Raw genomic sequence first — 23,951 nt, 5'->3', positions numbered from 1 at the left:
CACTCTCTAAGAGATTACTAGAATCTGCTTGCACCTCTGGCCTTCCTTTCACCCAAGATGCAAAGCAACTTTCATTCTTCACACTCAAAGATGCATGAGGTTTCAGTAATCCCCACCAAAGGGATGAGAGAGGAGGTCTGGGTGGAAAAGGCTCTGGGCCCTGAGTGGAACTTTGGGCAAATCCACATCTATGAGTCTCAGCAGTTCTGTTCCCTGGAGCCAAGTGGACAGAGACCTAAGTAATGCTGCCAGGCCTTGAGCATCGTCTCCTCCCAGAGTGGGGTAATCTCTTCAATCTTCACTTCTCTGTCTCCAGGTTTCACAGAGATATCAATCTTGAAGGTGTCCTCCAGCTCCTGCCGCCTCTGTGCCACGAGCTGCTGCCACAGGGTCCGCACTGTCTTTTGGATGTTGTGCTGGACTAACAGAGAGAGCATATCACACAATCAGGATGGCCTCAGTGCCTGTCCCAGCAAAGGCCAGAGATGATGTATCACGGCTGCTTTTATTGCATCTTTCTTGAATATCACTCAAGCTTTGCAACTTCCAGCCAGAAAGCAGTCAGTATGTAGACAATGCTACCAACATCCATGTGGGCTGGCCTTTCCCCCACCTCTAACTGCCCACCACCAGGTCCTGTCTGCCTCATATGTTCAGAGCTGGGAGACACGATTGATGGGCACAAGAAATCTCTTTCTCCCATCCCCAAGTTTCATTAAATACCAACGGGAAAAATACTTATGTAAGCTCTAGGTAACCAAATACCACCCCCAACAGCTCCTTCCAATGTACCTTCTATGTTGAGCCCTCAAAGGAATGGACACCAAACCCAAGACTGTGCCTAGGGACCTAGGACCCAAGCCAGTCCTCTTTCCTGGCACTGCATCATGCTTCCCACTGCCCACCAATCTCAATGCCCTGGATTTTCCCAGATATGAGCCAATCTACCAGGCCAGTTCTACCTTCTATGCCCAATAATTATAATACCCTGAACATTGCCTAAACACCCTTGGATCTTGAACCACTGAATCACTCCTCTAGTACCAGCCCCTACAGTCTATTTTTTCCACCCTAGAAGGATGGACATTGCTCAGTCCACTCTTCCAGCTAGACCAAAATACAAATATTTATGTTGTAATTAACAGTGCGCCAGAGTATATTTTCAACTCATGAGAGTTTTAAGCACTGGATTTGGGCACCTATGTGACCAAAAAACAGAGGCCCTTGTGCCTATTATCTGGTATCACAATGTGAGTGGCACAGTCAACAAACCAAAATGGTGAAAGAAAGTCTGCTGAAGCTTCTTAGATCAAAACAGAGCAAGAGCTAGGGGCGCCTAGGTGGCTCCGTTGGTTAAGTGTCCGACTTCAGCTCAGGTCATGATCTCACAGTTCATGAGTTCCAGCCTCACATCAGGCTCTCACACAGAGACCACTTTGGATCCTCTGCCTCACTCTCTCTCAAAAATAAATAAACATTTGGGGTCCCGGGGTGGCTCAGTTGGTTAAGCGTCCGACTCTTGGTTTCAGTTCAGGTCATGATCTCACGGTTCATGAGTTCGAGCCCTCCATTGGGCTCTACACTGGCAGTGTGGTGCCTACTTTGGATTATCTCTCACCCTCTCTCTCTGCTCCTCCCCTGATCACACTCTCTCTGTCTCTCAAAATATAAATTAATTAATTAATTAAAAAATAAAAAATAGATAAACATTTTTTAAAAGAGCAATTTCTTTTTTAAATTTATTTTCTTTTAAAAAAATTTTTTTAAACGTTTATTTATTTTTGAGACAGAGAGAGACAGAGCATGAATGGGGGAGGGTCAGAGAGAGAGGGAGGCACAGAATCCGAAACAGGTTCCAGGCTCTGAGCGGTCAGCACAGAGCCCGATGCGGGGCTCGAACTCACGGACCGCGAGATCATGACCTGAGCTGAAGTCAGAGGCTTAACTGATTGAGCCACCCAGGCACCCCTCTTTTTTAAATTTATTTTCAAGTTAGCTAACATACAATGTAGTCTTGGCTTCAGTAGATTCCTGTGACTCATTGCTTACATACAACACCAAGTCCTTATCCCAACAAGTGCCCTCCTCAATGACCATCACCCACTTTCCCCACCCCCACTAACCCTCAGTTTGTTCTCTGTATTTAAGAGTCTCTTATGGTTTGCCTCCCTCTCTGCTTTTATCTTATTTTCCCTTTCCTTCCTCTATGGTCCTCTGTTAAATTTCTCAAATTCCACATATGGAATTTGATGGGTAAAAATCATATATCTGTCTTTCTCTGACTGACTTATTTCACTTAGCATAATACCCTCCAGTTCCATTCACATTGTTGCAAATGGCCAGATTTCATTTAAAAAGAGCAATTTCTAAACACATGGATCTGGCTGCTACTTTTTTTTTTTTTTTTTTTTTACAAATTGCCAACCACCTTTACTTGATTTGATCTAAGCAAATTTAAAAAATGAACTCAATCAAGCCAAAAATCTCATAGAAATAATGAGTTTATTGACTCCATTTTCTAGAGAAGAAAGTTGAGAGAGAGCTTGGTAAAGGACTGAACAAGAGGAGGTGACATTCTAGTTCCCATATCTAGCGATCCAAAGGAAAATTCAAGAGACCACCTGAGAAGTGAAATCAACTTATGGTGAAATCCCTAGAATGTTAGTAAGTCACCAAGTTCTTAGTCTGACCAAGTCTCACAAAGCTGAAGAATGAAATCCAGAAGTTAGCACCACTCACCCACTCTCCCAAAAATAAACAACAAACAACATGTACCATCATTCAAACTTGGGAAGTCTTCCTCTCCTTTTTCTCTTACTTCTTCATTTGGAGAAAGAAAGACTTGATGATAAGGAGTCATTCTAGGCTTGGGTTCCAGTCCAAATCCTTCTGGATAACTAGGAGACAAGAGATTTTTCACTATAAACTCCAGTTTCTTTAAGATCATTCCATTGTTCTTTATTACAAATAATCATCCTCTAAACTCAATACATATCAATTGGAAAAACTTGTCTAATCAAGTTAAAGCAAATATGTCATGGCAATTTCTGTGACAGATATTATACAATAGCATTCTGGAAAGTAGGAAAACTTCTTTTTTTTATTCTTGTTTTATTAAATCTAATCCAGGCTCCCAGCAGGCCTCCTGAACTCTCTCCTGGTTTCCCAACCATCAGGACTGGTCATTTGTTTTTGTAGACTCCCAAAGTATTGACCTCTACCTTTGTTTGGCCCTGATCTCATCCCACTTGGAAGGGGCCAGGCAAGCTTCATGGGCCTGTGACCTGTGCAGTTGTACAGGGTCCACACTCAGAAAGGCCCCATGCTTGGACTCTGCTGTCCCTGTCTTGAAATTCTTAGTAAATTTTGAACAACACATCTGCATTTTTTGCAGGATCCTGCACATCACGTAGCTGGTTCTAAGTGCAGGCATAGGGGTTTACATATTAGGTTTCCCATGAACCGTTTGCTCTGGGGCCCCTTCAATCATGTTAATGTCCACATGCCTTCTTCTCTGGGCCCCTTCAATCAACCAAGCAGAATAGACACTCAGTACATGTTTGTGGATTGAACCAAAAACGACAAACAAGGAAATGAAAATATACCATTATATGAGAATATCCATTCTTAAAATTTCTAGGATAAAGTCCCTTTAGATTTTAAGGCCATTTAGCTACCCAGAGGGATCTGAGAAAGGTGGAAATCCAAACATACACATAGAGTGGCATCTGCCGTTCTTACCTATGCTTCCAATATGGATAGACTTAATTCTTAAAATACAAACAAGAGAGAAGACCCTCCCAATTTAAGCTACCAAAAATGGGTTCTTTTATTTCACACAAATAAAATAGCAAATGCCTCCTCTGGGCTAGGAGTGTTTTGCAGTGATTCCCAGGGAGTTTTAAGACAAGTCAAGTCTAGAGTTTTGTAACATCCAATAGTCAATTTGACAGAATTTTTGGATTTTTTTTCAAGTAGTAAGACATAATAGGTACTGGTATAAAAACAACAACAACAACAACACAAAGACAAGAGCAAAGTGTAATCTCCCATAGCCCACCTTTCCTCTACGCTCAACATGGCTCTATTAGTAACATAGAATTTATGGGGCAACTGGGTGGCTCAGTCGGTTAAGCTAGATTTCGGCTCAGGTCTTGATCTCACGGTCTGTGGGTTCAAGCCCCGCATTGAGCTTTGTGTGCTGACAGCCTACTTGAGATTCTCTTTTTCAAAAGTAAATAAACATTTTTTAAAAAGAGAGAGATAGCATTTGTAAGCATATAATCCCAAGGCACTGCTGATACAGAACATTCACACATGAAAAAAAGAAAGTGCATATACACAGAAAAATCTAACATATTTCAAACTTCGGACTTCAAGAAAAGGATTTAACTAAACTTATTTCAATTTCTTTTTATTAGTATTTCCTATACAAGTGTGCTTATGGATATCATTTTGTATCACAAATTGTGTGTGTGTGTAATTTTTTCTGCAAGAAAATTATGCCCGCCTTGCATGATACAATTTATTATATATTTTTCCATTCTAAGAGTGCATTTATCAAATGTTAATATTTCTAAAATCTGGCTGCATAATAAAATCAATGTGTATATTCAATGTCAAGCTTTCTGCCCCTAAAATGAAATCAATAAGATATCTTACAACCTGAGAATTGTGGAAAAGGGGTAAATTATTAATCCATGATGATTCTTGCTGCTCAGTCACATGGACAGATTATCAAACACTGCCCATAATTTGGACAACCAGATAACCGATACATATACCATTTGTATTGGCCCCAATCAAGTGTCCCTCTAGAGCTTTCTTCTCTGCATTGACCACCAGTAGGCAGGAAACAAGTAAGCAGTCCTTACCTTCTCTCATTGAGCAGCAAAAAACAATACATGAGACACAGGAGGAAGCTGGTGTTGGAATTATAGGTGGCAAAGATAATGTCCCAGTGTTCCTGTAGGAAGCCCAAGACGCTGAGAAGACTAAGGCATTCGGAGAGCGATTGCTGGGGCTTGGACAGGCAGTAAAGAATGACTTTATTTAAACTGCTGTACAAAGCACTGATGATAGCATCCCTTGGAGAAGAGGCATTCTCGATGACCTGTGTCATAAAATAAACACACATACACACACGCATACTTGTGAACACTTTGTGAGTTTAAATGCTAACCCAGTTAACTGAGAAAATGATACAATCTTAGAATCTCTTTTGGATTTCAAAAAGTTGACATGATCTGAAATTCAAACAGGGCTACTTTCCTCTACCTCTGAGCTTCTATTTAAGTGAATGATCACTAAAGTAAATTCAAAAACATAGATTTATCAAAAACTTGTCCTGAAAAGAAATTTTAAAAACATAAAAATTAAAATTAAAAATGAAAAAGTTAAAAAAAATAAAAGAAATGAAAAGCTTACCACCATCGTATTATAAAAAACAGATGGGAACCAGAAATTTCTGAAATACTGGTAACATGGTTGACATTCAGTGTATGAGAACATGCTATTTATAGTGTCTAATTTTTAAAATATATTATTAACTATTAACAGTATTTATATAGAGAGTGTTTACAATATTCCCAGGATCATGCTAAGCATTTTTGCATCCATGAACATGAACTGTTCATTTAAACATCATAATAAAATGAAGTGAGCATTAAGATTATCCTACTTCAGGGATAAGGAGGCTGAGGGTCAGAGAGCTTAAGTGGTCAGCAAGGGTCAAACCCACATCAGACATTGAGTTGTTCTCTTAACCACTGTTATCATGTAACAGAGATGGGAGTCCAACAAATTGTAGTACATGAGAAACTTAGAGGGGGAAGGCAGAAGGTCCTGATCTGTAGCCTTAACACTGATTGGTCCATCCATCTGTTTGGTTTCCTTGCTTCATTGTAACTAACAAATAAAAAGTCCTGGAGATCTAATGCACAGCATAGTGATTATAGACAATAATACTGTCTTATAAACTTTAAAGGTGCTAAGAGACCAGATCTTAATTGTTCCCACCACAAAAACGAAATGATAATTACGTGACTTGATAGAGGTGTTAGCTAACACTATGGTGGTAATCCTATTGTGATATATAAATGTATCAAATCAACATTAAACTTATATTCTGTTATATGGTAATTATATCTCAATAGGAACAAATCAGAAATTTTTAAAAACAAAAGACTCCATAGCCAAAAACTATGTGCAAAGTGTTTCAGTCTACTAGAGAGATCATTTGTTAACTATAGATTGCTCTCTTAGAATTACATCGGTAATGTAAGAATTTATACCAGTGAATTTAAGTTTTATTTAAATCTGCTGGAATTTGGGATTTATGTTTTTATCATCATCCTGTCCTGCTCCTCAGATGGGTCACATCTGTCAACCTGAGGCTGAGGTTTGTGAGAGTCACAGGCAGTGAGCAGGAGAGAAGGATGACGGATGTGTGAGGAGCTTAGTCTGGCCTGGAACCCCCTGAAAGCACATCAGTCCCAGTGGGCACCCACTCTGAGTCCCAGTGGGCACCCACTCCCTTTACACTGGGGAGCTGCTATTCATTGGATGTTTGCATCCCCCCAGAACACATATATTGAAACCCCAGGTCAGGTCTCTGGGAGGTGAGTAGGTCATGAGGGTGGAACCCTCATGGTGGGATTAGTGCCCTTATAAGAAAAGACAAGAAAGAGCTTGCTTCCTCTCTTTCTCCAGCCCATGAGGATACAGGCAGAAGATGGCCATCTGCAAACCAGGAAGAGAGCTCTCCCCAGACACCAGATCTGCTGGCGCCTTGACCTTGGACTTCCCAACCTCTAGAACTGTGAGAAAGGATGTCTTTTGTTCAGCTGCCCAGCCCATAATGTTGTCAAAGTGGCCTGAGCCAAGTAAGACGGGACCTCAGTGGCTTCCCTTGTTTCTCAACACAACGTCCCAACAATCTGATTCTAATCCCCTCAGAGACGACAAGGGATATCTCTCCCATCTTGGGGTTTTTCTTGAGAAAGCATCTGAATGCATTCTGTTCGGGCCTGCCCAGAAATGTGCATCAGTCAGAATGACTATTGCCCTAGGAAATGTGCCAAGGCCCAGTCCTGGGGTCTGGGGTTGACTGCAGAGACAGAGGTGTTGGGGACACTGACGTCATCCTCTCTACGAAGCATGAATCCCCCTGGGTTCTGCTGCAGAGGACATGCCAAGAATGACTGGCAGGAGTTTCTGGAGGCAGATTTCAGCTTTCCAGCATTCACTGGTGCCCCACTGGCTGGGACTGCCTCACACCATCATGAGCTCCTCAGACAGGGAGGGCTCAAAAAAAGACTGAATGACCACTTGTCAGGAAAGGTTCCCAGAATGTGAGGTGAGGACAAAGTAAAGGGTTCAACTCTAGAATTTTGAGAGTGTGATTCTGTGTGTGTGCACACATGTACAGTAAAGAACGCGTGCACATGTACACACACATGCTTACGTCTAAAGGTGTATGTATAGGCACACATTTGCACGTGTGGGTGTGTATGTAGATCCATCTGGGGAGGGAAGGAGAGCACAGTGGGAATAATAGGGCTAGGAAAAAGTACTCTTGTGGCAATTTCAGGAAAGCCCACATGTGACCCATGGAGGTGCATATTAAGAATGAAATGAAATAAGTCTTTTGGAAATAAAGAGCTTTTTGGACCTTTGTTGCTCAGGTGCCAGCACAGGGGGCTGCAGCTCCCAGTCACTGAGATGGATCTCAGGTGGCCTGAGGTTAAGAGCCCTGCAGGATACTCGACATCCACCAGGTGCTACCTAGGCCATCAAGGTCCTCTTTCCTCTCACCCATCATGGAATCTATTTCCAGGAAGGACAGCAGGGCCAACTGGACCGACCAGATAGCAGCCAACAGTGAGTCACTTGGTGGGTCAGTGGGAGTTTCTCCCCCACCATGGCCAGCCCAGGGTTCTTACCAACGTGATGTGGTCTATGACGAAGAGAAGAATGTGTCTGGGGTCAGCTGAGAACTTCCCACTGTATAGTTTCTCCACCAGCTTCTGGGTGAAGTAGGAGATGCTTGCAAGTGAAGGAGTCAAAGCAGCTTCTGCATTCGGCTGAGGCTCTTTACTGCCTGGGAGTGGGGGTGGGAGGACACAGACCAGGTCTGAGAAATCATCAGACTTCAAATGGTCTTCTCTCCACGACAGTCTTCAAGCCCCTCACGGTAACCAACCACATCTCACTCACCTCTGTATACCCCATTGTAACCTTCTGTATACCCTGTTGCTGGAAAATGGGGTCTTACACACAGTAGGTGCCCGATGTACACACATTTTTTTTCTCAAAAAAAAAATAGGTCTTTAACAATGTAGTCAGTCATATAAACCAAGTGGGGAGAAGGCAGACGAGGAGCAGCATTTCTTCCAGTAGGCATTTGGGGGGAGGGGGAGGAGCATTTAAGTCATATGGTAAATGGGAAGGCTGTCATGGTGACCCGAGGCCCTGTTGGGACAGGGGATAAAGGGACAGAGGATAAAGCTGCCACATTGAACTGTCTGTGCTCACCATCATGGCAGGCACTGTGCTCAGATGGGGATGCGATGGTCTCAGCTAATTCTTATAACGACCCCCTGAGTTAGCCACAACTGCCATCCTCACTCACAGCTTCAGGCACCTGCCCTGAGTCACATCGCCATCTAGTGACAGAGCCAAGAGCAGAAGTGGGAATAGCAAGCTTACGCTTTTCACTGCTCTACCTTACTGCCCTTCCCCGAGAAAGACCAAAAGTCAGGGTTGCCACGTTGTGGGGCAAGGAAGAGTCCAGAAGATAAGTAAGCCATGTCACTAAGGATTCCATGGCTCAGAAACCACAGAGAGGACTTTTGTTTAATCTTGTTGGGAAGGTACAGCTTCTCTGGAACTAAGTATTCTGAAGGAAGCTTCAGTCTGAACTTCTTAGGGGCAATGGCAGTGTCTTCATCCAGGTTCGTCCATTTAAGAAACACTTGCTGTGCCCAGTCTTGGGTGCAGAGAGCAAGATGCTGAGCAGAAGAATGTTAAATTCCAGTCGACATTTTGACTTCCCTCATGGGAAGAGGCCAATCCTACTGAAGCCAGAGGAGAACTGATTTTAGCTCAGAGGCCTTCTGCCTCTGAGTGGCCCAGTGATGGCAGGGGTGTCATGGAGAGTGGAAAGCATGCCTCCCCTGGGGCCTCGAGGCAGCTTTTGGGAGGTCTTATCACAGAGTCATGGAGGGGCTGACGTGCAGGTGGAAGACGTCTTCCCATGGCTCCTAAGAAACACTGCAGCATTGTGACCCGGAGGCTAGGTCAGTAGCTGGTGGGCACACTGGCTTTCCTGCTCAGCTTCCAGAAGCTTTGTGTCATAAAGGAGGAGAAAGTCACCCCCACTCACCTCTGAGCATGGGCATGTTGCCTCCACTCATCGTGTGAAATATTTCCATGGTGGAAAGCAGGACCTCAGATTGGAAATCCCGTTTCTGTTGGCTGGTGGCATTGTCTGGAGAAGCCTGGAAGCATACTGGGGACTGAGAGAGTGGCCACACGACCATCATGTCCACTTAGTGCTCACCGGCTCATACGCTAATACTACATCTGCTGGGAGTGTAGGCTGCAGAGAGCTCACAACTATCCTTCTCCAGGGCACTGCCCTCTGCTGATGAAATTGCCTCACCGGTGAGGTGATGCCCCCTTGCTGGATGGAGGAAGTTGTGGAACACCCAGAGTCAATGACTACCAGGCAGATGCCTCAAGGTGAGGCCAACTCTGGGACGCACATAGCACACCTGTGTTCCCCATGGGACCAGGCTGTGGCTGAGACCATTTCTTAGCTAGCTTCTCCCCCATCTCCTTCTGCATTCCTTCCCTGCTTCCCCGGAAAGCAGAGCCCCCGGTAAGTCACTTCCCTAAAATCCCTGCTTCAGGTTCCTTCTGGGAACCTGGCTAAAATCTGCCCTCTTCCATCTATTCACATGCTGCTTGGTGAGTTCCCTGCTGTGCAAAGGGTCTATCTATGGTTCCCACCATATCACTGCTGTCCCAGAAAATGTTCTCAACCACCAGCCAAGGAGGCTCACCGACAGACCTAGGTGAGCTCTCAAAAGACATCAGCTCTCAGGTCTCCTTGGGCATACCCTGCCCTTGTGGTGCCCACGCCCTCCCAGACCTGTTCCCACAGCACGTGGCCCAACAACACCCTTTCCAACTCACCTCCAAGAGCACTTCCAATGGCAGCCACTGCTTGGGATTGGAGGCCACCAGCAAGAGCTCCCTCAAGAGCAGCTGCGTGAAATCCCTCAGCTGCTTCCGGGCGGGATGTGACTTGGCAGGAGCCTGTAGGCCCTCTGCAATGCTGTCGCCTTCAGTCGCAACCCCGGGGTTGCTGGCGTTCTGGGCAGGCTGAGTCATGGGCTCCTCAAAGACAAAAGAATCGCAGCATGAGCAGCCTGCCCCGCCTCAAAGTGCTCTCACATTCACCTCTGAGGTGTGCACAGGTGGGATTCTTGTTAAACCCATTAACACATAAGGAAATCAAGGCTCTGAGGAGGAAAGAGACTTTTCCAGAGTCCCACTGCTTATGAGGTGGCGGGCTATGGTCTCTGGACACGAGATAGGTGGGAGCCATGGAAAGAACCAGAGCATGGAGCAAGAGAGGCCTGTAGTGGTAAGCAATGAAGCCCAGGGTGTGTCCTGGGCAGGCCACTCCCCTCCTCAGAGCCACAGCTCACCATCAGCCACGTGGCAATGATGAAAAGGACCCACAAAGACATGTGAAGATACAATGAGAGAACAGCACATATGACAAGGCCCGGCCCCATGAACTATGGTCAAGAAAGCCTGTTCCCACCTCCTGGTGGAGACCTCACTCACCTTTACTGCCTGCCAGGCTCGGCTGATGTCGACAGACAGGACCCTCAGGTGAGAGAAGCAGGACTTCCTCAAGTCCTGGCATCCAAGTCCTTGAAGCACCTTGGCCTTCACTTTCTCATTTTTATGTTTATAAAAATATTGGGAGATCAATGAGGCAGGGGTCATCGGCTCAGATGCGTCCAGGAAGACATGGGGACGCTGGGAGGCCAAATGACACATCCAAGGACATACGGCTGGGGGCATCTGACTCCTGGCCCATGAACTTTTCATGCACATTCATCTGTCAGCACCTCCCTTTGCTCATTCATAAAATTAACACAGCCATTCTTAATTAAGCCATAAAATGAATTTAATGGCACCTAGGGAGGTGGTGACTGCATTAATTAGCTCCATGCGGCCTTGACTGGAAAGATGCCATATATATTCACAGCATATCAAAGCTTTGTGGCCACCAGCCTTCTGCGTGAAGAGGGCTTGTCACACTTTCTGTACAACAAAGGCCTTTTGAAGCTGACTTGGAGCTGGGACAAGGCTAGGAGGTGTGGGGATAAGTGCTCTGACACTGGAGCCAGGAGCCCCCAAGACAGGGTCTGGCTCATCTGCAGTCACTGGGGAGGTGAATTTGGGCCAGGCTTGCCCCCAGGCAGGAACTGTTGAGTATGAGGAGGAAGAGCCCCGCGTCAGAGTGTGCTCCAGAGCTGCGGGCAGGCGGCCGGCTGGAACCCCGACTTAGCAGGCAGATGGCAAGCCTGGCCTGTGGGTGTAGGAGCTGAGGTGGGGACCTGGGCCGAGAATGTCAGGCCGTGGACTTTGGGGTCCCGGCCACCTCCAGAGGCCCCAGTCTGGGGGGTTGGGGAGGGGTGGTCTGTAGGACTGTTCTTCCTCCCTGCCTGGCCTAGGGGCACCTGGCTTCTGTCCCATCCACCACCTCTCCAGGGCTGTCCATAGTGACTTCCTTTGCTCTTTATTGCATCTTTTTTTAGCATTTACTTTCCCCATATGTTCCTTTAGTTGGTATTAGCCCACCAAACCATTTTATCTTCTTGCAAATCTTCTAATCTTTGTATTTAGTTTTTTCATTAAAGCTAGTTACTCAAACTTTATTTGGCCATTGAATTGTATTTTAAACTGACTGATGCAAAGGACATGAGCCTTGGGGTGAGAGAGTGAGGTTTCAATCTTGGCTCTGTCACTCGTGAATCATGTAAACTATAGCCAGTTTCATTCTCTCAACTGTTTTGTGAGATGGGTCTTACGGCTCCCACTAAACACAGCAGAAACTGGCCAGTCCCACTCGGCCTCTCTGGATCTCACTCTCCTCTTACAGACACCACCTGCCCAGGGTGCTAGTACGGTTAACCCAAGCACCAGGCTCAGGACTGCTGCAGGTGCTCAGTAGATGCTGTCTGTCACCATGAACATACTTCTAGAAAAGATTAACTGAAAGAGCACTTTCGTTCATTCATTTGGTTGTTGAGCAAATAATTATGGGGCAAATATTACACACCCACACGGCACATGGCATGGCTTCTAAACCTCCCACTTATGCTTCTAAACCTTCTAAACCTTCCACGGCATGCTTTCTAACATGTTTCTTTAGCTATGGCTATGGATTCGGAGACAGGCGTCATAGTTCACCTTCCCTGCGGGGCGGTCTCAGGTTCCTACTGCACTGTGGTAGGGGCAATGAGGGGAGGTCTGTCTGCCCTTCCTCTCCTGCCCCTGCCTTCCCTTCACACTGTCCTTACCTGCTCCTCTCAGCTCCTAGATGCTCCGAGCCCATTGGGCTCCCTTGGCCTGCTGGGCTCCTCTTCCTGTGGCCTACATGCACACCATGTTCTCAGGACCCAGTTGGCCCCCTGCCCTTCCAACATCAGCTTGTCTGGCTCTAAGCTGAGCCCTCAGCAAACCCTCTGACTGCACGGAGTCCTGAGTCATGGACTGCAAACAGGATGAGGGTCCTGAGACCAGAAGACGGGACATTCCTGTTCCCCGTCCCCTGGCTGGTGCATAGGCCACTGGCCTCCTGGGATGTAACTTGTTGTTTCACCTTAGCAGTGGGGATATTCCATATAGAACTGGATTCCGTCTACCTCAAATTTCTCATTACGGAGACTCCTGACAACTCAAAAAATTACTGAATCTCAGAACTCAGAACTCAAGCTGCATCTCAGCCAAGAAAAGGAAAATTACCCAAGTTGTTTACTTAATGTTTCAGGCAAGTGGCCTTAAAATGTATTTTAACTTGGGGTGGAGGTAGGGAGGAATTTTGCCCTTCGCCCTTGAAGCATGATGGCACTCACCCCTGCTCTCACTGGGCAGGGCAGTGGCATGTCCTACCTTGTGGGTTCCCAGAGGGAAGGTGACAGTAGCCAATGTCTGGAGGAACTCCGGGGCCCGCCAGGAAGGGTCCTGGGGGTAGGTGCTGTGCACAAGGCCAAGGAAGTGCAGCACGCTGGCAGGGAAGGTCTGTTCCCAGGCATCATCTCCAGAGCCTGCTGAGGGCTGAAGACATACTTCATAAGAGGCGATGCATGGGAGCATGACTATGGCTGCAGGGGAGCCAGAGGATTTGAAATCTAGGCATTTCTGAGACTTTCAACAAGACGCCTAATTGCAAGACACCTAAGTCAATGGATTAGCGAGGGATACCGGTCTTCAGCTGGGGAAGGGTTTAACATGTGTAGACATTGTTCCAAAGGCTTCACACACATTCCTCTTCTCCCCTCACAGCAACCCTCTGAAGTATGTTCTACATCTACTTCTATTTTACAGATGGGAAGACAGAGGCACAGAGCGGTTAAGTAGCTTGCCAAAGGTCACCCGACAGGTAACGGACAGAGCCAGGAATTGAACCCAGGCAATCTGGCTACAAAGTCTGGCTGTCTTCCTTATACTACCTGTATGTGATTAGACATGGCCTCTGTGTTCAAGGAACTTGCCAGTAAGAGTCAACTCCAGCCTTCCGCAGCCCAGTGCTAATACTTCCAGCTGTAGACCCTACCCTGGCTAATATCAGTACAAACCTTGTCTGAGGTTGGCAGGTCTTGAGGAGCCCCTTCCCCACCAGCCAGGGGTCTGGAATGGACCATGTTACGCTGAACTGATAACCAGTATCCCGAGGGGATCTGGGCACCTGTTTGCCAGCACACCAGAACTTGGCCTTGGCCATATGGCCGAGCCTCCATCTTGGCTGCACACAAGTGCCACACTGAAGGCCAGTTCCCTTGAGCAGTCATGACCAGTCACTTTGTCTGGAGACTGACTCCAGCCACAGTATGTCCAGTGGCTGCCTGAGGTCCTGCTATATCCTGAATGGATAGTCTGGAAATTGAAAATTTACTAACCTTAATATTAGAGTCACCCAACAATGGCGCCACGCCAACAACTAGACTGAATTGGACTCAGCCTCCTCCTACAGATGTTATAGGTGGATGTCAGGTTCCTCAGCCCTAGCCTCCCCCATCTGTGGCTTCTCATCTTCCCAGCGGCTTGCCTTGAGTCCTGGCTGTATGTACCTGAGTTAAGATGTCATGTTTACCAAGTAGCTACCAAGGACTTGGAACTGACAAACCTAATTGTGGAAACAAAGGCAGCATGCATGGAACCATTAGAGAGCAGTTTAAAATCTCCTTCACAGGATTTTGGTGAGAGTCTGGTTTGCGCTAAGCAGGTAGACAGAGACACTGCTTCCGAAGTCACCTGCATCTAGCAAATAATTATGGAGGTTCTTAGAGCACAATGTCAGATTTATGGGAGATGCCAGAGCTCAGAGTTCCAAGGGCTTTTTCTGGAGTTAGTGTGCCTGGTTCGGATGCTGCCTCTGCCACTTACTGATAGTGTAGCTTTGGACCAGTTCCTTAACCTCTCCAGCCCCCATTCTGTGAAACGAGGATCGCAATATGACCCATTTCAGAAGGTTGTTGTTGAGGATTAAAGGAAACATTTTACCACTTCAGGTTTATTTTCACAGTGACCCGCACAGGAGCTGAAAGTTAAGGTCACATATAAGACTTGGATTTTTGGGAGAGGAATGTGGATTCGATGCACTAACCAGAAGGGACCCCTGAAGATTCTTAGGCACGGCAGTGACCTGGGCTGTAATGCTGATGCCGGACCCACATGCGTCCACTGTGCCCTCACTCTGTGACCCTGCCTGAGTTAATCCCTGTAAGCTTTGGTTTCTATATCTGCGCAGTGGACATAATGCTGTCTGTTCCAAAGGATAGATGCACGCAGCAGAGTAGCTAACATCTAAAAGACTGACAACGTAAGACATGGGCCAGGATGTGGAGCAAATAGATATAAATCTTCTGCACAGCGAAGGAAACAATCAACAAAACTAAAAGACACCTGACGGGATGGGAGAAGATACTTGCAAATGACATATCAGATAAAGGGTTAGTATCTAAAATCTATAAAGGTATAGATTATCAAACTCAACACCCAAAAAACAAATAATCCAGTGAAGCAATGGGCAGAAGACACGAATAGACACTTTTCCAAAGAGGACATCCAGATGGATAGCAAATGCATGAAAAGATGCTCAACATCACACATCATCAGAGAAAATACAAATCAAAACCACAATGAGATACCACCTCACACCTGTCAGAATGGCTAACATTAACATCTCAGGAAACAACAGACGTTGGCGAGGATGAGTGGAAAGATGAACGCTTTCGCACTGTTGGTGAGAATGCAAACTGGTGCAGTCACTCTGGAAAACAGTATGGAGGTTCCTCAAAAAATTAAAAATACAACGACCCTATGACTCAGCAATTGCACTACTAGGTATTTATCCAAAGGATACAAAGATGATGATTTGAAAGGGCACGTGCGCCCCAATGTTGATAGCAGTGTTATAAACAATAGCCACATTATGGAAAGAGCCCAAATATGCATCAACTGATGAATGTATAAAGAAGATGTGAGATATATATATATATATATATATATATATATATACACTATATATACACATATATGATGGAATATTACTTGGCAATCAAAAAATGAAAGATCAAAAAGAATGCTGCCATTTGCAATAATGTTGGTGGAACTAGAGTGTATTATACTAAGTGAAATTAGGTCGGTCAGAGAAAGAGAAAGACAAATATCACATGACATCATTCATCTGTGGAGTTTAAGAAACACAACATATCAACATGGGGAAGGCAAGGAAAACTAAGATAAAAACAGAGAGGGAGGCAAACCATAAGAGACTCTTAAATACAGAGAACAAACTTAGGGTCGCTGGAGGGGAGGTGGGTGGGGGACTGGGCTAAATGGGTGATGGTCATTAAGTAGGGCACTTCTTGGGAAACTACTCCTGAAACCAATACTACACTGCATGTTGACTAACTTGAATTTTAAAAAAAAATTTTAAGAAAAGAAAAATGCAAGTCAAGAGGTCTTTAAAACTGCAATCGCATTAACTCCAGAAAACTACCAAAAAAAAAAAAAAAATGAGGATGCTAAATATGAAAATGGTAGAACGAGACAGAAAAATATCAGGAGAATATATCCAAAGTTGGTTCTTTAAATCAATCCTCAAGTCCCCAGATCCTTAGGTAATGGGAGGGGGTGGGGTAAAGAGAGCATGAGCCTACAAATACAGACTAAGAAAGGGGAAATAATTACACAGAAATTAAATGAATTAAAAGAGACCGTTTGTGCAAGCTGAATAAAATATCTACTACCTAAACAAGGTCAAAGAGACATTTAAGAGCTTAAACAAAGCAATAATGGAAAAAACTTAGGCCCAAGAAGTTTCATAGGAATAATTTAAATAATATAAGAATTATGGATTTAACATCTTCTTGAATAAAAAAAAGAACAAGTTTTTTTAAAAGCTAGCATGATACTGATACCAAAATCTGACAAACATACAACAAAAGAAAACTGCAGCCTGCTATCATTTATAAACATGAACTCAAAGTCGTAAATAAAATAGTTACAAACAGAATAAGGAAGTATACTGAAAGAATAAGAACAGAGGAACTCAGTGAATCTTTGCAAAAATGCAAAAAATCTGTTGATGTAATTCACAGTACGTAAGTGGTTAGAAGAAAAAAGCAGCCGATCACCTGATTACATGCTAATAGAGTATACAATGAAAATTAAATACATTCCTGGTTTTAAAAAGAGCAAAAAGCGTGATCTGTACTTTCTTACCATAATTACACACACACATACACACAGAGAAAAATTAGCAAAAGATTCAAATAGGCAATTCACAGAAAAATAAATGGAGATGGTTAATAAGCATATGAAAAAATGCTAGCAATTTCACTAATACTGAACACAAGAGAACTCAAGCATGAAATCACCAGTTTGGCGGTGTTGCTAAGGCTGTGAGGACTGGGCTGGCACCCCCATACAAGATGGCAGGATATACAGTAGATGGAGGGAGGTGTATGTATAATGTCTAATGCATCCTTCCTGAGAAGTGCATCCAAAAGAAACACGAAGGACACTTTGACCCACTATCCCACATCTCAGAATTCACGCTAAGGAGAACATCAAACTAGAGAGAAAAAGGATCTGATCAGCTCAAGAAAGTTCATTACAGACTTTTTACAACAATGAACATTCTGAGAAAGAACATAAATTTCCTTTGTTTGGGAAACAAAGGCAAGAGGGGTTTATGTGGCCCAGTCCTCTGTAAGGACGTGGTATAATCTTAGGTGTGTGGGAGAAGCTTCCACTAAAGTTCACAGTGGTTATCTCTGGATGGGTGTGATTACGGTGATTTTTACTTTCCATCGTTGTCTTTTGTTGAAACTGTAAATGTAAGCATGAATCACTTCCCAGAAGCAATAAGGTTTCCCTACACACAAGCCTCCTCCAAGACCCTTGGTGTCTACGGAATGAAGTCAGACGTTTTCAGCCTTTCATGCAAGTTCTTGTTGATCTGGCTCATAATGACTCCCATTCACAGCCCTCATGGCCTTCACCCCCTCACACTTGCCTCCACGTTGAAAATAACCTCTCCACCTACCTCTGATGGACCTTGAAGGCATGAATAGATGGGTCTCGGTGTCATGTAAGTAGTTGGTGGGCATCTGTCTTCTCTAACAGGTTTCTACCTCACAGCTCCCTCATGTTTGAGGCCCGCCTGTCCCAGTGGGGGTGAGCTCCTTGAGGGAACAGGTCCCTTTCCACCCCCACCAGTCCCCTTAAGCTCCTGACCCAAATCAGTTGCTCAAAAATGTTCTCTTGACTGAAAGCATTAAATCTCCCAGTGAAGGAACTCAAATATTTAAACAAATGGAAAACAGATGTCTTCCAGCCAGAGCACGCAAACTCCACTGAGGACATGTAGGCTGAGTTTCTCACTGAGCACCTAAATTATCACTAGGAAGCCCCACACCTCTTCTATCAGGCATCCTGAATGACACTTGCTAATTATCAGCATTACCAGGAAGCTGCTGGAAAAAGCCAAGGTGACCCTTCCAAAGTTGTCTTCCCATCAGAGCTTCCTCGTGAGATGTAAGGAATGGGTCTCACCTGGCTCATGGTGGCTTTCAGCATTTCCAGAAGCAGCAGGGCACCTTCGGTGCACAGCCCAACCCGGAGGACTTCTTCACTGTAGTGCTTCTGCAGGAGCCACTGAAGCATGGCATCCAGGCTGTCCTGAAAGAGGGGGCAAGGACTATAGAGAGACATATGGCTGCATGCCAGTGGGACCAGCTTTCCAGCCAGTGCATCATGTTTCTCAGGGGGCCCGAGTGGGAAAGACGAAACGGCACAGTAACAGTCTAGGTGGCTGGCCCATATGTAGAACTTCAGCCCACTCAGTGGCGTGTGAGGGAAATACACACCTCCTATAAGATGCTGCAGGCCCACACAACCTGCATCAAGTTTAGCTCTTTTGTTTGGTTTGAGGTCCCAATCAACTTTAATGAATTTTTGTAAATGCAATTACAGAGGACATAGGAGGAATTCAAAGGCTTTGAGCACAGTGCAGAGTGTAGCAGAGGGAATGTGGAATTGACCAGCAGGGCAATCTGACTTTGCCTCTTGCAAAGCTGGGTTTGTGCAAGCTATTCAGCCTCTTGGCAACTCAGTTTCCTTCTCTGTAAGATGAAAATTGCATTCTCTACCCCATGGGATCATTATAAATATCAAGTGAAATAAAATTTGTAAAACGTCTATCATGGGTCCTGACATTCAGCAGATGTTTGCTTCCTACAACACGTTCTTGGAGAAATAGAAATGCACGGTTTCGGTGAACCTAGCACAGCATATTAAGAACTTTATTTTGAAGGGCGATCTATAATACCATTAGCATATATCAAGATTTAGGTAGGTCAAATATAAGGATATGCAAGGGAGGTGGATTTTCTAGCCTTCTATTTGCAGAGCCATGCCCCTCCCCCAATTTCCATTCAGCGCAGTTTAACTCCACTCAATTGAGACCAAGAAACAATTTCTGAATCTGCTGTTTGTCAGGTGCCCAGAAAGGTGAGTAAGAAGTGGAGTCTGCTCTTGAGGTGCTCAGTAGCTAAGGAGAGAGGAAATCACGTAACTGTGTCAGTGTCATATAAGGCAAAGGTGTGCTGAGACACAGGAGGGAGTGGTTCCCCGTGCCCAGGGATCTAATCAGGAGGTGGCATCTGAGCTGTGTTTTGAAGGAGGACCCCTCATCAGGCAGGTGACATGGGAGTAAGAACTCATTAAAGGCACAGGGGAGGCAAGCACAAAGCAGCTGATCTTACTGGGGAGGTGACTCGGGGGTTTCACGGCACAAAGGGCAGGTAAGCAAGGAAGCTGGGTGGAGAGACAAGTCGGACACCCCATCGCAAAGGGTCTTGGCACTGGCTGTGGATGGTGAACCTGATCCCGCAGGAACGGGAGCTTATGAAGACCTGGATGAGTGAGTGAGTGTGTGAACGGTGAGAAGCTATGTGTCATGAGTGTAGACTCCTCTTAGGAGAGAGGTGGCTAAGGAAGGACAAGACAATGACAAATAGGAAAACAGTTGGCCAGGAGTATGAATCAAAGGGTCAGTTTCTGGTTTTAGGTGGGACACAGTTCACCATATTTATGGTCTCTGAGGAAAGAGTCCATAGAAAAGAAGATGCTGAAAGTACAGGAAAAAGAAGGGTCAACTACTAGTGAGATCACTCAGGAAAGGAGTGGAAGGAATCCAGATCAGCCTGGAAAAACTACCCTTTGCCAGTGACAACAGAGAGAAGGTGATGAAGAGGGGCATGGCATGACCAGGTGGTGGAGAGCAGGGTACCAAAGCAGTACCTCCCTCTGGGGCCCTCCATTCCCACTGTGAAGTAAGTCATTGGAGCAAAGGGTGGCTTTGGAGCAGAAGTCTGAAGAGCATATATGGCTTACTCTAGAATGCAGGGGAATCAAGGCACTTCGCTAAGGTCAAGAGACACACTATTTCAGAAGGTATAAACTGAGGTTCTAATTCTGTGGTGGCAGCAACCTGCCTCCCTTCCCATGCCCATGATCATGTGACTTCTCTAGCCATGCCCAGAAGGGGAAAGACTTAAAAGTGGGACTGATAAAAATAGAGACCTGCTGGCAGGGAGGATGGGAGGCAGAAGCCCAAGAACTCAGAATACCTGAAGAGCTAGACAAGGGAGTGGCTCTGTGAGGGAAGGAAGCCGGTGAGAACACAATATGAGTTGGAAGAAGTGGATAGAGGTAGCAGTGGAGAGTCTTAGGGAACTGCCTCGGTCACATGGAATGAGACCAGGTATGTCACTGTATCCCAGGGGTACCCCAAAAACCTACTTTGGGCCCGTCCGTCAGCTCTGTAAGTGGCGTCTGCAGGAAGAAGGTGGACACAATGAGATAGACTTCTGGAATATGCACATGGTGGCCCAGAAAGTCTTTCAAGACGCGGAACCCAGGAAGCAGGCAGGGGCTCTGGTCAGGCATGGCAGGGTGGCTCTTCAGGTTATCTATTGATCAGGTGGAAGGGGCACAAAATCCAGTTGAGAACAATTGCTGTTGCTTCTGGTCAAGGTGGGGACTGGGAACATGAAGGGATTCCCTGCCACCCACCCATCCCATAGAAATGCCAGATAGAAATACATGTCATACACACATGACCACAAGAAAGTATTCAATAAGAGTTCCTTTCCCTATTTCAGACACACTCATTCATTCATTCATTCATTCAGAAACAGATACTTAGTGCCTACCACCTTAGAGGCAAAAGGCTAGCTTTGTATTAGGCAATAAGGACATAGCATTTCAACAAAATATACAGAACCCGAGACCCTCACAAAGTACTTACGATGTAGTTGTAGGGAAGGACATTATGGAATTAAATGCCCCAATAAATATTTGCTTGTGAATTGTGATAAACACCATAAAGAAAAGTAATAAGGGCAAAGAGAGTATAACAGAGGGGCCCTAATTCAAGGGGAACCCTCTTCTCCTGGAGGAAGTGGCATTTGAACTGAGACCTGAGGGATGAACCCATACCATCCAGGAGAGCCATGTTGGTGTTGTGGGTTGGGGGCAACATCCCAGGAAGAGGAAAAGAGCTGAGGAGCTCTTGAGGAATGGAAGGAAGCCCCCCGTGTCTGCAAAGTAGTCAGGACATAAAGAGATCTTGACAAGGAAGTAAGAGGGGACTGGGACTGATCAGGATCAGAGGTCAAGGTGATCCTACTGTGAGAGCATGAAGGCCCCTAGAGGAAGGAGCTTGGCCAGTCCTCACTTGCAGCCCAGGATGAGGAGGTGTCCTGTCTCCTGGAGAAGGCTGCACACTCACCTATCACAATGTCCACTCCCTCGAAGCTGCGCTCCACCCAGGATCCTCCAGACAGGCCTTCTTTAAATCGCCCGCGGAGGGAGGGGCTTGCCAAAAAGTACAGCAGAAGCTTCAACCCCAGCACCGTGGTGCTTGGATGCAGGTGGCCCTGTACAAGGAGCAGGAACCAGTCAGGCCCCAGGTTCAAAAACATCTCTTCCTTTGTCCTGGGGGAGGGGGGGTCAAAAAATGCAATAAAATATCTCTCAGTCCATGAGCAAATAACACATCCAGAAAATACAAATAATTTCCAGCCTCACTAGTCACCTAGGAGAGGCAAATTAAGGTTGATCTGGATATCACTCAGTGAAGTACATGTTATATTTTTAAAGAATGGTAAACTAAAATGCTGGCAAAGTTGCTGTTAAATGGCTGAACATGTTTATGAATCACTGCAATGTAAGTTGGCCAAAGCTCTTCAAAGCAATTGGAAACTATACCAACAGATGTAAAAATGCGCAGGCCCCTTGAGAGCCCTAGCCCACTAGTATTCATACTTGCAGGTTACATCAATACAGTTGCATAAAACACATAATGGTTAAGTCACTCCCTTTTCAGATATACTGATCAAAATTAATCTAGGGGCGCCTGGGTGGCACAGTCGGTTAAGCATCCGACTTCAGCCAGGTCACGATCTCGCAGTCCGTGAGTTCGAGCCCCGCGTCAGGCTCTGGGCTGATGGCTCAGAGCCTGGAGCCTGTTTCCAATTCTGTGTCTCCCTCTCTCTCTGCCCCTCCCCCGTTCATGCTCTGTCTCTCTCTGTCCCAAAAATAAATAAACGTTGAAAAAAAAATTAATCTAATCTAAATGGGATAGTCCAGTATTCATGCATCTGTATCAATTTAGGCAAAAAAAAAAAAAACCCACCACATTTTAACTGTCACTTTCAAAAATGAATTTTAAAATGATGAGTTTGGAGAATACAGATTTGCTAGAGGGGACTGGAGGGCAGGGAGGTGGCAACCAAACCTCAGGGGCAATGGCTCAGCAAAGGACTCTGCCCCTAGGAACCAGAGAAGGGCCCATCTTTGCTAGGCAGGGTTCTCAACACCAACTGCCAGACTAGGCAGCAAGGCTGTGGCCCCTGGACTAGAAGTCAAGAAACTGCCCTCTCTTCTATCCCTGCCTCTGTTTACTAACTGGCTGACTTTGGCAGAGCTTTTGATGAGCTCTGGTCATTCTCCTTGATGATGATGATGATGATGATGATGGTGATGAGGGCAGTGATGATGAGATGATGACGATGAGAAGACTTAGCTTATGGAGTATTTATAGTGTCCCAGACACCATGCTTGGGGCTAGTCACATATTAATTTCCATCCATAGCAGGTACTATTCTTATCCTCATATAGATGAGTAGAAGAGGGCATAGAGGACTTAAATAACCTCCCCAAAGTCTCTGAGAGCAGAGCTGGGATTTGAACCCAGGAGGTCTAGACGTCAGAGCCCTGGTGCTTAAGCACTACCCTATATTCTCATTCAGAAAGATGAAAAAGGAGAGGGTTGGACTAGCTCATCTCCAAGGCATCTTCCAGTTCTACCATGTTTTGATTCTAGAAATACAAAGATTTCTTAAGCACTACTTGCAAGGCCGTTTTACTGAGGGATAACTCCCCACAGCATTCCTCCCTTCCCCAAACACACGAACACACTAAAATGCCAACCCAGCAGAGCAAGGACATAGACCGACTTCCTCAGCACTGCAGTCTGGGAGTGAGGAACAGGGTCTGACACACAGTAGGTGCTCAACAAATAGTGGCTGAATGGATGACTCTGGAGTTGGATATAAAGCAGGCAGTCAGTGGGAGAGAGTTAATGGAATTTCATGGTTACACATTGTTTTAAAAGTTAATTGAAGGCAGATACTTCTTTTTCCAACTTGGAAAAATAACTAAATAACTGACAGTAAATAGCAGAAGAATTTGGCAAGCCTTTTCCTTGATAGATGTTATTTAGGCTAACCATTTCTCCGTTCTATTTTCTGCCAAGTACAGGACATCAAAATCAGTGATTGTCACAACCGCCAAAACAATAACAATTACACTACAGCTATGGTGACAAAAAGAGCTTATTGTAATTATACCAAATCTGTTCTGACTTACTCATGCCCATTTCACATTTGCATCAGAATATCTCAGGGCAAGGTCTGCTTTATTGGGTGGAGAGAATATAATTTTGTTTCTGACTGGTGCAGGAAACACACTGCCGAAAACCGACTCAGAGATGCTAAACTTTTCATTAAGAAAAGGTTTTAATACTGCACCCTGTATGAGGCAACCCCATGCCAAATCGCTCTTCC

The 23,951-nt window shown here is 45.3% G+C and overlaps 1 protein-coding gene across 7 annotated transcripts in view; it reads right to left on the bottom strand.

The window, feature by feature from the left end:
* Positions 1-23,951, bottom strand: part of WDFY4 (WDFY family member 4) — a 292,598-nt gene that overhangs the window by 144,850 nt on the left and 123,797 nt on the right. For 6 of the 7 annotated variants that reach the window (XR_008291964.1, XM_053206796.1, XM_053206793.1 and 3 more), the window contains 10 exons: positions 21,614-21,819; positions 20,623-20,792; positions 18,373-18,498; positions 13,201-13,365; positions 10,201-10,404; positions 9,386-9,500; positions 7,944-8,101; positions 4,875-5,113; positions 2,776-2,897; positions 236-421 (listed from right to left, as the gene is read on the bottom strand). Coding sequence is in view for 6 of the 7 variants with exons in the window: in XM_053206796.1 (XP_053062771.1) it covers positions 236-421; positions 2,776-2,897; positions 4,875-5,113; positions 7,944-8,101; positions 9,386-9,500; positions 10,201-10,404; positions 13,201-13,365; positions 18,373-18,498; positions 20,623-20,792; positions 21,614-21,819 (1,691 nt within the window). In the remaining variant the exon portion in view is untranslated. The remainder of the gene's footprint in view (positions 1-235; positions 422-2,775; positions 2,898-4,874; positions 5,114-7,943; positions 8,102-9,385; positions 9,501-10,200; positions 10,405-13,200; positions 13,366-18,372; positions 18,499-20,622; positions 20,793-21,613; positions 21,820-23,951) is intronic. The other variant, XM_053206795.1, reaches the window with a different exon arrangement.

This window comes from Acinonyx jubatus, chromosome D2, assembly GCF_027475565.1.
Source record: "Acinonyx jubatus isolate Ajub_Pintada_27869175 chromosome D2, VMU_Ajub_asm_v1.0, whole genome shotgun sequence".
Lineage (NCBI taxonomy): Eukaryota > Metazoa > Chordata > Mammalia > Carnivora > Felidae > Acinonyx > Acinonyx jubatus.
Note: the sequence above shows the minus strand (reverse complement) of the source record. Positions and strands in the feature narration are given on the sequence as shown.